A 13,477-nucleotide genomic window follows, 5' to 3' on the forward strand; every position below is an offset into this window, starting at 1 on the left:
TAATAGTTTTTGAGCCTCAGTGTTACTTTTGAGACATTTTGGTAAGATTTTAATGCTGAGGAATGGTGTGTTTCCCTAATGGGGTCACCTTAACTGTTAGTGTAGTGTCACAAATCTTTCTGCTTTTCTCACTGCCTTTTTTGTGTTTTTACTTTGGGGAACCAGGGGTCCTCGATGCTGTTGGTAAAGAGAAGGAGGAAGATGTCTCCACATTGCAAGCGATGAGGTTCTGGTAAGAAACACTGTTGCTCTGAATAAGGGAGGACTGACTGTAGTGCTGTGCATCGTTTCTGAATGTTTTCTTGTCATTTGCAGGCTGAATGTATTTGATGTGTCCATCTATAAAAGCGCAGTTCATCCGGATTCCTTGCAGCAGTTTTTTAGACACACCCTGACTGAGATTCTTACCTACAACCCACTGCTGAAAGGTAGGAATAACTGGGGAGCAGAAGTGTCTCTGGGTTTGTCGTGGGTCAGGAGCTTTATCCCAGCCAGTGGCTGAGTGGAGTCCAGCCTGGAGAGCAGAGCGCAGAGATGCCATCTCACTCGTGGTTCTTCCCCACCCTCACAGTGCCAAAGGAGATGAAAGGTTCATCTGGACTCTGGGCTTCAGAGAGCTGGAGTTCAGGAGGAAGCTTTAAGGTGGAAAATCAGCAGCTCCAGGCAGAGCTTCAGCCAAAAGCTCACGTGAAGTGCCGGGAGAAACATCTGCCACAGCCTTTGTGGAGCAGCATGGGAGAGCTGTGGCCTCTGGGAATAGTTTTGGCCAAAGGAGAAACTGGATGGGAGAGCTGGCACTGCAGAGAGCTTGGGGCTGAAATCCTGCGTCCCTGTAGGCCTTGCTTGAAGCACCAACCATAGCCTTCCTCTGCTCACTGGGTGTCTGTCATTCACTTCATTTCGGTAGATCAGTTATGACTACAGGAAGGCTTCTGTCCATGACTGCTAATTGTAAAGTTAGATGTCTTTAGGAAGAAATTACTTTGGGGCTGCACAATCTATGGTGAAGTATTATCACTCCAAGCTACAATCTAGAGCTCCTCACAGGTAGTATGGAAGAGCTGGTCACTCTTGCTGGCTTCCAGTTGAAAGAGATCTTTGAGGAAAAAGATGGTTCCTTGCTGATTCTCTCTGCATGCATTATGCTGGCTGGTGAATGCATGATCCCAAGAAGAGCTCTGAGATGAGAATGCTGTAGTAAAATGACAGAGTCCATCTTCATGTAGTTTGTATTCCAAAGATGAATGGGAGAGAAAGGGTTTCACCAGGTAGCTTTAGCTTTTAGTGCTTGTGGCTGTGAAAGCTAAAGGGAAATCTTATGTAGTGAAGTTCTGTGTCGTAGACATTCTTTTTAAATCTGTTGCTGAGGAGACAACTATTAACGTGCTCCTTTCTTTTGAGTACAGTGTCTGATGCCATCCACAAGCAGAGAGAGTGGAGCTTTACAAGGACGTGTTCGCTGCTCACTACCTTGTACTGCAAAGTAGGTCTTCCAGGTTTTGCAGAGTGAACATCACTGTGTTGATCTTGTATTCATTAAAATATCTGGAATGGGATTATTTAAAAACAGTGCATTGCAGAATCTGAAGCAGCTGCCAGGAGCTGCAAGCAGGACGAAGCTTGAAGGGAAAGTACGACTGGAATTTTTGTTTGTGCAGCAATCCAAATGAGTACAAAGATAATAACTGAAGATGTAAATTTTTGCTATTACACAATATGACATTGCTTCTGAAAGAGCTGGGGGACACCTGTGTGTTTTAGCCATTGCTGGTTCCAAGCCAGAATAATATCTGGCCCTGCAAAGCTGATGCAAAAGGTGCACGCAAGAGAGCTTGTGCCAAGAGCATCCACGTGTTAATCTTGACAGAGTTGCTTTCATTCCCTCCCAGCTGTTTGTGGCATTCAGTGCAAAAGAGTCGATCTGCCAGCTGCAGCGAGTCCTGGAGACACATGAAGTGAATTGGCAGCATGTCCTGTCCTGTGTTTCCACACTGGTGGTCTGTCAGGCTGAGGCTGAGCAGTTGTTCAAAGGTAGGTGGGTGCTGGCAAGCCTGCAGGCTGGCACGTGCCTCTTGCTCCTCAGGTACTGAATGAGGAAACCATCCAAGTGCAGCAGCAAGTTCATAACTTCTGCTCTGACATTTCTGTAGGGGAAAGAACCACAGGAACTCACCCTCTCCATTCAGGTGTTCTGTGCCAGCTGTGATGTGAATACCAGGCGTTGTGCCTGGTGCTTCCCTAATTTAGTGTACAGCTAAGAATGACTGTTTAATAATTGCTTTTATGATTATGTGGTGCAGTGATTACTTAATTCTTCTGAATTCTTCTGTCTTTGCTGTTAGGGTGCCTTACTGCTAATGTCACTGCTGGGCTCCCTGTAGTTCCTGCAAGTTGAAATCCCCAATTGTTTGACCACTGAAAAAACATAAATGGGTTTCTAATGTACGATCCTTTGGGGCAGATGTTTCATTAGATGTTTGCCTTCATTTAGTCTACCGTAGCTCAATTGTATACAGCAAAGGTTGAGGTTACTGTTTTATGTTTCTAGATCTCCTGAGCCATCTCCTGATAAAGGCCTTTGAGAATTATGATATGGAAAATATGATCACTGCGTTCCTGATAGCCCGTCAGGCTGCCCTAGAGGGCCCTGCTGTGTTCATGCCTTACTCTGAGTGGTTTAAGGTAAGACTCAATAAGACCTCACTGGTAATCTTTAAGTATGTGAGAAACCTGTGCATAAGGAATGCTTTTCTGCACCCACACACACAAATACATAAAAAGCCTGGTTTCAGACTAGATCACCAGGAATTAAAGCCAAAACAAACAGAAACAAAAACCCAACAAAGTAACAAGTGATTGTATTGGTATTAGGAATAATGTAATATTTATTATTGCCCTTTGTGTCTGCAAATAATATATTCATTTGGCTTTCTCTGGTCCTCCCTCCTTTCATCTCTCAAGTACATCTTGCCTTCTCTAGTTATTTGTCAGGAATGCAGACATGTAAATCCTGTTATAATCATCAGCTTGGATACGTTTCAGTATCTTGATAACCAACAGTGTTATGATTGCATAATTTGTGGGTTGTTGCACATGAAGCATTCCTATTTCCTGGATGTTTGCATGCAGCTGTAATTGGTGTGTTTGACCTTATAGATAATTGGTAATTAGCTTTCAGTTGTAAACACATAGGTATTCTGGGTATGCAAATCTCCACATTCTAAAGTGTTCAGGATGTAACCAGTTTACTTTCTGAAATATTTTGTATAGGCTGACTGGTTTACTTTTCCTGTAGTGCCCAGACTAAACCTCCAACAATGTTTTCCTGATGAATTTCAGTCCTTTGCTGCATTTTGGTGTTGCCTTGTCTCAGTTCTCTCAGCGTTCCTATGGTAGCACACGAGAACAACTTTGAGCTTGACATGGAAACTGGAGAAAGAAACTTCTGTAAACTTTCTTTGGAGTCTTTTCTGCAGAAAGATTCTGTTGATGCAAAGTAGATGTCTGGAAGAGATATGTAGGATTTATGAAGGGTGAGTGCAGCGGATGCTGATTCTTTCCAAACTGAAAGGCTCTGTTGTCACTTTCTATGTTCCAGGCCTCCTTTGGGAATGCTAGCAGCCACCATGGGAGCAGTAAGAAAGCTCTGGTCTTCCTCTTTGAGTTCTTGTCAGAGCTAGTGCCCTTTGAAGTAGCCCCATACTTAAAGGTGAGAAGCTGCTGGTAGAAATGGTTGTCTGAAGACGGCTGCAGAACTGCTCCAGAATAAACATCCTTGTGCTGTGTGCCTTTGAGCACATTCCTCATGCTATTAGTAGCAATTGCATTATTTCCAATGCACTATGCAAAACCTTTTCTCCCTGAAATAAGCAAGATGCTTTTATTTCCTCAAGAAGAAGATAATCCCTTTTGTGAAGTTATATTGAAGAGATTGAGTGCTTGAGTTTACTTGTTGTTGTTGGGGGAAAATTGCACGTCAGTTGTTGTGAAACTGTCTTAAAACAAGCAATAATGTCTTCTTTGGGGATGTTTGAGGTAATTGAGAGGAAAAGTTAACCAGAGTTTTACTGTTGCTGCCTGTAAAAATGGCAAATCTTGTTCTGAATTTTACATTTCAGGTCCATATCATGTACCCACCTTTTGTGCCAACAAAGCATCGCTCTGTTCTCCTGGAGTACATCACTCTGGCTAAAACCAGACTGGCTGACCTCAAGGTTAGTAAAAACTGTCCCTTTGGAAAGAGATCCTTATAGATCTGTCCAAACACGAGCTGTGCAGTGACAGTGCCCATGTCTGTGTAACCTCATGCAGGTTGCTATAGAAGATATGGGACTCTACGAAGACTTGTCTTCCACGCATGAATCCATGCAGGTACTGGTGATCTTCCCAACCATCTTCTCACCTGTTATGCTCTTCTTTTCTGTACAAGTATGAGTTATCAATCTGCCATTCCTACTGAGTTTGAGTATGCTGCTAAATCTTTTCCATCTCAAGACAGAGGAATTAAAGGTCATAAATATGGAAACTTACCCTGGATTTCATGAAAATTAGACCTGCATGGAGGACAGACTGACTGCAGAGGAACTCAGCAATTAGCCAGCTAGTTAGTGGCCAAGCAGTAGCCAAATCAGCCACCTAGTCAGCATGTGCTGTTTGAAGCCAGGGAAGTGCTGGCTAATCCTTGCCCATCCTGTTTGGTGGGATGTGGAAAATAATGGCTCATTCTGTTGGTAGGAATTCAAGGAAAAAAAGAATAATCTAATGGTGCCGTATGGTGTGAGGAAATGAGGTTATTGAGACTGGGAGATACAGAGCCACACGTCTGTGGGATCTGGGTCTGTGTTGGCTGTGCTGGTAGAACAACTTATCAGTTTGGTGGGCAAGAAACTGGCACAGGTTGTTAAGATGTCTCATGGCTTGAGATCTGGGACAACAGTCATCCTGCATGGAATGCAGTTCTAGCAGCAGGGGCTGGAAGTGAAGAATATGAGTCTTAATTCCAGGTGTATGAGTGGAAGAGAAGAACAGTAAAATTTGGAACAGAAAAAGTATCACCCCTGTGAGGGAGTATTGAAGAAAGAACGTGTTGAACAGGAATACCTGCTGCAGTCAGTGCAGGAGTTGGGTACATTGCTGCATGGACCTCTGGGCTGACACAGAAGAGCTGTTATATATAACAGCCTTGTGGCAAGCTGATGGTCCAGGACCAGGTTTCTCTGTCCTGCAGTTTTACACTGCTTATCAAGTAGTGGTAGATATTCAGTTGTGTTTGTTCAGTCATCTCACAGCACAGACAACTGTCAGTAACTCTGAATGAACAAGCAGGGAAGATTATCACCATCCCTGACTTCTCACAGTATCTGTCTCCCTTTGTTTCTTGTGTGAGCCAGCCCCAGGGCCAGGCACTTCGTGACGTTGAAAAAGCCCTTCAGATATTTGAAAACACAAGGAAGATCCCAACATCAGTGATAGAAGCCAGGTATCATAACGCTTCTCAACACTTATCTTCAATAATAATGGGGGAAAAAAAAGCCAGATCCAAATCAAAATAAAAATACAATGAGGAAGTCAGCAATGGAGGATCTGGTAAATTCTTTCACATTACTCATTTCCTCAGCAGTCATCTAAATTGAAGTAATTTCTGCAGAGGATAAAGAGGCGTACGCACGCCAGCAAGAGAAGTCCACAATTACTAGAATGAACAAAAAAATAATTTGGTGACCTGATTTGTTTGTGGCTTTTCATGCCACCATGAACGCTTTTCTGTCTGCGGGAACCAGCTTCGTTTTTGACATCATGAAATGGCACTTCACAGCTCTGGCTGTTGACATTTTGTTTTCTGCCTCAGTATTTTCAGGCGGCCCTATTATACGTCCTGGTTTCTTCCTGCTCTGCTCAGGCCACGTGTGGTTAGTACTTTTTTCTTTCTCTGGATCCTGCTTAGCAGCCTGTTTGTGGAGAGGTGACTTGCACCTAACCTGCCTGCCTTTCTGTTGCAGCTCCCTAAAACCCTGGATGCACGTATGGCCTTCATAGATTCTTTAAAAAGGTATTGAGGCTCCCCAGTGTTGTGTCCTGAGCTTCTGAACATCAGATGGCTGGAAGCTTTACAGCTTGTTTACAAAACGCTGCCTGTTGGCCAACCCTTTTGGCAGAGCTGCATGGCCAGACTTGTTTGTGGCTTGCAGGATGTGGAAGGAATAGCTTTTCTGTGTGGATAAACGTCTTCAGTTCTGTAATTAGCCCAAAGGCTGCTCTAAAACCATGATCTGGAAGGAGTCCCACAAGCCCTTTGCCTGCAGGCCAGGCACATTTTCATGCCAGCTTTGGAGAATGCTGCTGAACATAAAATTTCAATAGGAAGACGAGCCCCCCTGTGAACAGCTCTGCTTTCTTTGGGGAGGGGATATGGGAGAAGGGGAGGATGAAAGCTGAGTGTGTGGTAATGCTTCTTGAGCTGTTCTTCAGAGAAAGCAGGCTCATGTCTCAGGAGATGGCAGCCCCTCTCAGAACTCAAACCCATCTTGTGTGAATGTTTAACAGCACTTTTCTGCCTTGCAGAAAGAGCTTTATTTTACACCCAGTAATTCCTCTGTAACCTAACATGGAGGGAGAATGTTCACAATGCTGCCTACAAATGAAACATTCAGTCCTGCCTTGTAATTCCAGTTTGACAAAAAGAAAAAAAGTTTAATCTTATTAAAAATTAAAGATATAAGAGAAGCTGCAAAGTTATTCTGCCTGCCCAGCAGGTGTTGGAGGTTGGACTTGGATCTCCATCCATCTGAGATGTGTGAATACTTCATGTCACACAACTTAGACTCCTATAGAGTCTAAGTAAGTCCTACAGATCTCAGACATCCACAACATATGAATTAGGTATCAGTGTGTGTGTGCTGTCTGTAGCATTGTTTTTGCATTTTGCTTAATGCAGCCAAAGCCTTGGATACGCATTTCTGGCCCTCGTGTCAGCAGATGATTAAAAGAAATGCTTCAGATGCTTTGGAGCCTCTAATTATGCTTCATAGCAAAGCTGTTCCCTATGCTTGAATTAATAAAGATGAAGGTTGAATGTGATCATATACTAAATGTCTTTTTTTGTTATGATTTCAGAGCTGACAAAATACCCTCCAACTTGTACTCCACATACGTACAAGCCTGTCGTGCTAGGAAGGAGAAAATGTTACAAGGTAAAACAACAAAAAATGTCCTTACAATCGCTTTGCAGAACTGTTAACATTTGTGCTGATGCTCTCACACAAGGGAAAAATGTTCAACACGTGGCTGCTGGTTATGTCTTTCTGTGTAAATGTGTGTGAGCTCTCTGTGTCACTGAGGCACGCAATGGCTGCTGCCTGAGTGGATTCCCCTGCCTGTCCTGCCCAAGTGGGATTTCTGCAGTCTGTCTGCAGCTCTGCGCAGTGCTGAGGCTGCAGATGAGGCCTGAGCTGGCTGATTTGATTCCAGTTCCAGCACACTGCTATGTTTGCAGCTTGCAGGCTTCTCTGCTGTGCCCATCCCTCAGTGGCACTGCTGCTGCCCGACCTCACCGTTGTCCCCCTGGACAGCGTATGGGTGGAAGCCATCTCATCTCAGCTCCCATCCCTGCAGCCCAGTTACTGGCACAGCAGGTGTTTCATGAACAGCCCTATCTTTCAGCAAGGGCCTTTTTCAATCCCTTGCATCTTCTAACGAGCAACATCTCCAGCACAGGCTTACGCCAGATCCTTCCTGGAGCTTAGCGGTGCTGCTGATCTGTGTGACGGGCTGCTGCCCTGCGTGCTCGGCTGTCTGAAGCCTCCTGGAGATGCCGTAGCTCTGAGACGTGACCGAGTCCTGTTCGACCGCAGACGTACGGCGGGCTGCCTGCGGGGGTTGTCCTGGCAACGGCAGAGCTGCGGAATCGCTTCGTGCGGCACCGGCAGCATCCCGCCGGGCTGCGGGTCTCCGTATTGCCAGTGACCCCTAGCGGTACGGCCCGCTCCGTGCCCCGCGTCCCGCACTGCCGGCCCTGCTGCCTCTGCTGCCCCCCGCGTCCCCGTCTGCCTGCGGGGCTCCCGCGCGGACCCAGCGTTGAGCATTCTTAGCTGTAAAGCCGCCCCGTTTGCCGCCGCTCATCCTTGCTCACGGGGCTGATGGCGCTGCTCGCACCTCGTTTTGCAGCTGAGGTTGTAACGATTCAGCGTTAACCTCGTTTTTTCCCCTCGATGCTGGTTCAGCGATCCCTGCCCTGTGCTCCCGTCTGAGCGGCTGCATCGGGTGGTTGTGGCTCTGTTTCTAGTGGGAAAAGGAACTTCTTTCACTGTCTTAAACAAAAGAAAGCGCCGTGGTTCTGTGTGACACCTGAAGATGTGACGTGGTGTTGGGGCTGGGGAGGGAGAAGCTGATGATGTGATATGCAGATATGTTTGCATTGCAGCATTTCCTTCTGTGTTCTGAAACTCCGCTTCCAGGCTTTAGAGAACAGCAAATGTTTCCATGTGGGGCAGAGAGCTAAAGAAAACGGAATGGAAACTGAAAGGAGACATCTTTTGTTGTTTTTATCAAATGAGTTCTGTTCTGAAGTTAGGCGTAAGCTCTTAGATGATTAATTAAGTAGCATACTTTGAATGTGAAAACAAGGCTGTGTGTGTGGCAGGCTGACAGTTTTTTTGGGGGGGGGATCTGTTACAATGTATAGGAAAACGTAAATAATGACTTTTGCAGAAAAGGCATGCAGGACTGCTGAACACATTTCATAAACCAATTCAGTGCACTCAGAATAATGTAAGAACTGTAAAAACATAAGAGTGATGAGTTGCACTTCCCTCTTGTTTCTTCAGATGAATCCAAAGTGGAATCCAGCCATTCCAAAGAGCCTGCAGAGCACCTGAAGGCTGAGCTGGCTGCACTGAGGGTGCTGATTGTGGACCAGGCTAAACACGAAGGTATGGAAGAAGGCAAGTTATAATTACCTCTAACTGACTGCTGTATTCGTAAAACATGGCTAATAGCCAAAGCAGCAGCAATAGTTACTTCCCAGTGGTGCTTGAAGACGTTGTCTTTCAGATCAGTGTAATCCAGCTATGAATATGTATTTTTCATGTTTGAGTTGGGAACTTCAGGTCTGCATCTTTGTGCTGACTGCTCACCTCTGCACACATCTTTGCCGTGATGCAGCTCTGTTCCTGGAGCTTGCCTTGACTCAACCCCCCCCCTTCTGAAGGCTATTTTCCTTTTTTTGTGTGCTTGTAACAGTACTGTGGAAAAAAATAATGTTGTCTTCTAAAACGAAGATGATTGCTGCATTCAAGCTAATATTTTTTGCTCGTTACGGCTTTTCATAGCATACTTTGGGTTCTGATCAATTAGAATATGTGTCTCACTTGTTCTGTTTCATGTAGAGTTAGAAATCTTTCATGCCCTCTGTCCTGCCTCCCCTCTTCTCCTGTTGCTCTCTCACAGATGTGCCAGCACAGATTGCAGTCATTTCTGACAGACTCTCCAGTGCGTTGGGTCACAGCAGTGATGAGAATGAAGCTGCCGCTCTGAATTCCCGAATCCAAGTTCATGTTTCTGACCCCAGTCTGGAACCCTGTCATCAGAGCGTGAGTACCATCCTTCTGAGATGCAGAATGGTACACTGGGTAGGTGCACACCTGCATACAATGTCTGGATGCTATTTGTGCAAGGCTGCTTTAGCTGCAGCAAACAGGAAATACACTTCTCCTTTTGTCTGCTTCATAGTGCCCTGCAAAGACTATGCCTATGTTTTCTCCTCCTGGAAGTCATTGGATGTCTGGTGGAGAGATCCAGAGATATGTTCTATTAGACCAAGCCTGTGATGAGCTAGGTTTTCTTCACCAGACTTGCCTAGATACTTGCTGTATGTTGGGATCATTCCTGGGCTGTGGTGGGCTTAACTTTCCATCTCCTGTTAGAGCCAATGGACCTATGAAACTTGGGGAAACATAATACATACAGAGCACAATTAGATCTAATTATCCAGCTTGAGGAAATAGCAGTGTCTCTTATTCCAGGTCGTTGATCTTCTACTGACATCTTTCTGCCAAAACCTGATTGCTGCTTCCTACTTTAACCCTCCTGACAGGTAAGATGCAAGTAGGAAAATGGAAATTGATTAATACAGTGAAATTCCAGCGTTTGTCCAGAGGCCAGGAGGGGCTTCTGTGTGTTCATATCCACAGTGCTAGCCTGGCGATTGCAAGCTGCTTTATTCTGAGTTGCTGTGAACTAAGAACTAACGAGCTCTGATGTGTAAGAGTAAATAAAATGCGTTTCTCCTCGGTTGTTACTGATCTCTTCAGAAAAGTGGCATTTGCCTCTGCTTCAGCTCCACCACGGTGCATTAAAACACTCCAAACTCTGTGTGCTGAGGTCGCTGCTCTCAGCTCAAAGCTGAGGCACGAAGCACATTCTTTTTCCTTCTGTCCAGGAATTACTTGCTGGCTGACACTAAAGATCAGGAGGAGAATGGTTGTCTGCTGACAGGGTGCTTGGGGGTGTATTTTTGGCACATCCCGTATCTTGCAGATCCAGGCACCTCAGCCTTTGTCTCTAATGCCATATCTAGTATGAAATGTATGAGATATTGGAGCTATGGACAAAGAAAGAGCAGCATGATACACCTTCTCTCTGCCTTAGTTCTTCTTCCCCCTGGAACTGACTGAGTTTGATTCTGCCCTATGTGAGGGAGGAGGGGTGGCACGCATCCTGCACTGCTGCCCTGCTTTGGAAGGACTCTGTTAATGCCATCTCCTTCATGATGTGACAGAAGACTATCAATGTTACAATCAACACCTCAGTGGAAAAACACTCTGGAGAACTCCAGTGTACTGACAGAATGCCTGGGATCCCCACTGCTGGCAGTGCTGGGCTGGGTGGCTGCTTCTGTGCAGCACAGCATGCTTTGGCAACCAGTGCATCTTCACCTCTCTTCTAAGCTGTTTCGCCGTGGTGATGCAGGAGTAGGCAAACCTGTTTGAAAGCCTGTATGAAAAGGAGCTGTGATGAACAAGAGCTTTCCAGAATTCTTTTTCTAAACCCATCCTCCCATCTGATATTCTCTGAAGTTGGTTTGTTTGCTATCAGCTAAGCAGGAATGCCCCATAGGAAAACCCCTCCCTTTGTTTTTTAAAAAGGACTTCATCATATTACTTCTCCTTTACTCTCCTTTTGTGTTATGTTCCTGTTCATTGCTCTGCCTCTGCTCCTCTTATTCTAGCCATCTGAAAAAGGCCTCTGTGCCCCAGGGAGCTTCCTCCTCTCCTTGATGTTGTATCAGAACTCTTCTCTGATTACCTGTGGTCAATTATTTGAGGCAGGGTACTGGTCGAGATCGTGCCTTTGTAGGGGTCCTCAGTTCAGATGCTCTAAAAATGACACTTCCCTTGAGCCTTTAAAAAGAATGGTAATTATCCTGTATTTATGGGCAAGTACGGCTCACATTCATTGTGCTTAACCATCAGAGAACCCCTAACCCCTAACCAAACACTTCCTCTACTGGGGATAAAAAGACAAACAGTAACATGCTGATATGGTTTTTACCTTCTGCAGGCAGGGGCCGTGTCTCTCCTTGTTTGTGAAGATGATGTGTGGACACAGGAGTCTCATACCTGCCCTCCTGGGGAGGCTCTGCCAGCTTATTTATCACCAGGTTAGTTTTCCAGACCAAAATCCTACGGTTATAGAGTGCTAAAGGTATCCTGGCTCCATTTCCAGGGCATCTACCTGTCTGGACTGCACAGTGAAGGAGCCTCACTGGCTTTCAGGCATCCAAAGATTCTCATTTCAGAAAAATAGCCTGGGCTTGCTCTCAGGAATGCAAGAGGAATGTATTCCAGCAGAAGTGCTGCTGTGGTATGGTAATGCATTCTGAGATATGAACATGTTTACTTTAACTGGTGCCTCTCAGCTGCTAAATTGTTATAATAGCAGCGAATTGGTCAGTGGATTTTGCAGTGTTGCCCTACTTGATTCATTGAGATTTTTCTGCAGATAGCTGTTCTGTTGCAAATGGAACACATCTATTTCTCCAGTTCATTATTTCCATTTGTCTTGCAGGGTCCTTCCCTGAACGATGCTCATATTTTAGGACTAGCTGCCCTTATGATCCACTTATGTGAATCCAGATCTTTAATTCCTGAAATAGAAGCAGACTTTGGGATTTCTCAGCCTGTTGCTGAAAAGGTCCTTTCCATTTCTGAGTTCTGGAGCTGCTTGCTGGTGTGCAGGACGGAGGAGTCGCTTTCCTTCTGCACAAGGTGAGCTGATACCTGCCCTGTGTTCCTCACTCCCAGCACAGTGGCTTAGGTTTGGCACAGGAAGGATGCTGGCCAAGCTCCTGTTTCTCTGTGGAGGATTTCCTGAGCATATGTGGGTGTATGCACTGCATGGAGGTGCTGCCCAGACAGGCTGATGGTGGCCCCACAGGACGTGGCATCGTGCTGACTGATGCTTGCCAAAGAAAGGACTGAGTGGATGCTGTCAGAAGCTTCGACTTAGTTGCTGGTTCTAAAATTGGGGCTGCATTTGCATTTGGATGCACACAAACAGAAATGGTCTCAAAAGTAAGCAGGTTTTGAACATGTTGGTTAAAACCATTTTTAACGCTCTGTCTTTGGACTTTCGTGATTGGGAAAAGATACAATTGAACCAACCTGACAGCCAAATTCTTTCTCTTTCTCAATCAGGTTCTGCACAGCAGCAGTATCTTATCTATTGTGCAAGTTTTCATCCTTTTCTTGTGACGATTTGTGTGCCTTGGTGCCTCCTAGTCTTGTTAAAAAGGTAAAAAGTAAAAAGAAACACATTGCTTACGAGAAAAATCAGTTTCAGTTCAGTTTCTCACTGCAGACTCCTATGGAGCTGTAACTTTACACAGAAAACTATAGAAGTACACCTTGGTAGCACGCTGCCTTGCCATTTTGTGCATTTGCTTGTTTGGCAGCTTCACACAGAAGCTTCACACAAAAAGGGGCTCTTTTGGAAACACACGTTGTTTTTCTGCCTGTTTCAGTTGCAGCACGTTGTGCCACGGCTAAGCTTGGAAGCTCGGGGAATCACAAGCAAGGAGGGTAAGGCTGATCTTGGCTGGAGTTCCCTGACGTGCCCATCTCTGAACTACAGAAGAGCCAGCCTCTGTTTATGGAAGCAAGCGCGGTTTCAAGAGCTTGTGAAGGGAAAAGCATTCCAGGTATAAATCTGTCCCACGGCTTAAGGTCACGCTGGGATTCTCACTTTTCAGCTCTGCCCTTTGCAGTTCCCTTATTGCTGATAAAAGCTGCATATCCCAGTGTGGCACCCGAGGAGCTGGATGACGGCTGGGTGACGTTGGTTGTGGTCGGCCACGCGCTCAGTGCTGTTTGTAGGTTTTGATGGTGATGATAAGGCAGAAATAGAAAAGTGGAAGTGAAGATTCTGTGTCTTGTTTACTGGCAAAACCACAAGGTTTGATGCAATATACAGTATCAATAAG

General features: G+C 45.4%; 1 protein-coding gene across 2 annotated transcripts in view; it reads left to right on the forward strand.

Annotated features, from left to right (window-relative positions):
• The window catches only part of FANCA (FA complementation group A), a 32,365-nt gene that overhangs the window by 8,826 nt on the left and 10,062 nt on the right, over positions 1-13,477 (forward strand). For both annotated transcript variants that reach the window (XM_052685629.1, XM_052685628.1), the window contains 19 exons: positions 166-232; positions 316-428; positions 1,407-1,483; positions 1,890-2,031; positions 2,549-2,682; positions 3,599-3,709; positions 4,119-4,214; positions 4,312-4,371; positions 5,391-5,479; positions 5,849-5,909; positions 6,000-6,049; positions 7,114-7,190; positions 8,823-8,927; positions 9,445-9,587; positions 10,020-10,090; positions 11,557-11,656; positions 12,064-12,263; positions 12,693-12,789; positions 13,019-13,195. In XM_052685629.1, coding sequence (XP_052541589.1) covers positions 166-232; positions 316-428; positions 1,407-1,483; positions 1,890-2,031; positions 2,549-2,682; positions 3,599-3,709; positions 4,119-4,214; positions 4,312-4,371; positions 5,391-5,479; positions 5,849-5,909; positions 6,000-6,049; positions 7,114-7,190; positions 8,823-8,927; positions 9,445-9,587; positions 10,020-10,090; positions 11,557-11,656; positions 12,064-12,263; positions 12,693-12,789; positions 13,019-13,195 — 1,970 coding nt within the window. The remainder of the gene's footprint in view (positions 1-165; positions 233-315; positions 429-1,406; positions 1,484-1,889; positions 2,032-2,548; positions 2,683-3,598; positions 3,710-4,118; positions 4,215-4,311; positions 4,372-5,390; positions 5,480-5,848; positions 5,910-5,999; positions 6,050-7,113; positions 7,191-8,822; positions 8,928-9,444; positions 9,588-10,019; positions 10,091-11,556; positions 11,657-12,063; positions 12,264-12,692; positions 12,790-13,018; positions 13,196-13,477) is intronic.

The sequence above is a fragment of the Tympanuchus pallidicinctus genome, unplaced genomic scaffold (genome assembly GCF_026119805.1).
Source record: "Tympanuchus pallidicinctus isolate F22 unplaced genomic scaffold, pur_lepc_1.0 scaffold22, whole genome shotgun sequence".
In the NCBI taxonomy this organism is placed as follows: domain Eukaryota; kingdom Metazoa; phylum Chordata; class Aves; order Galliformes; family Phasianidae; genus Tympanuchus; species Tympanuchus pallidicinctus.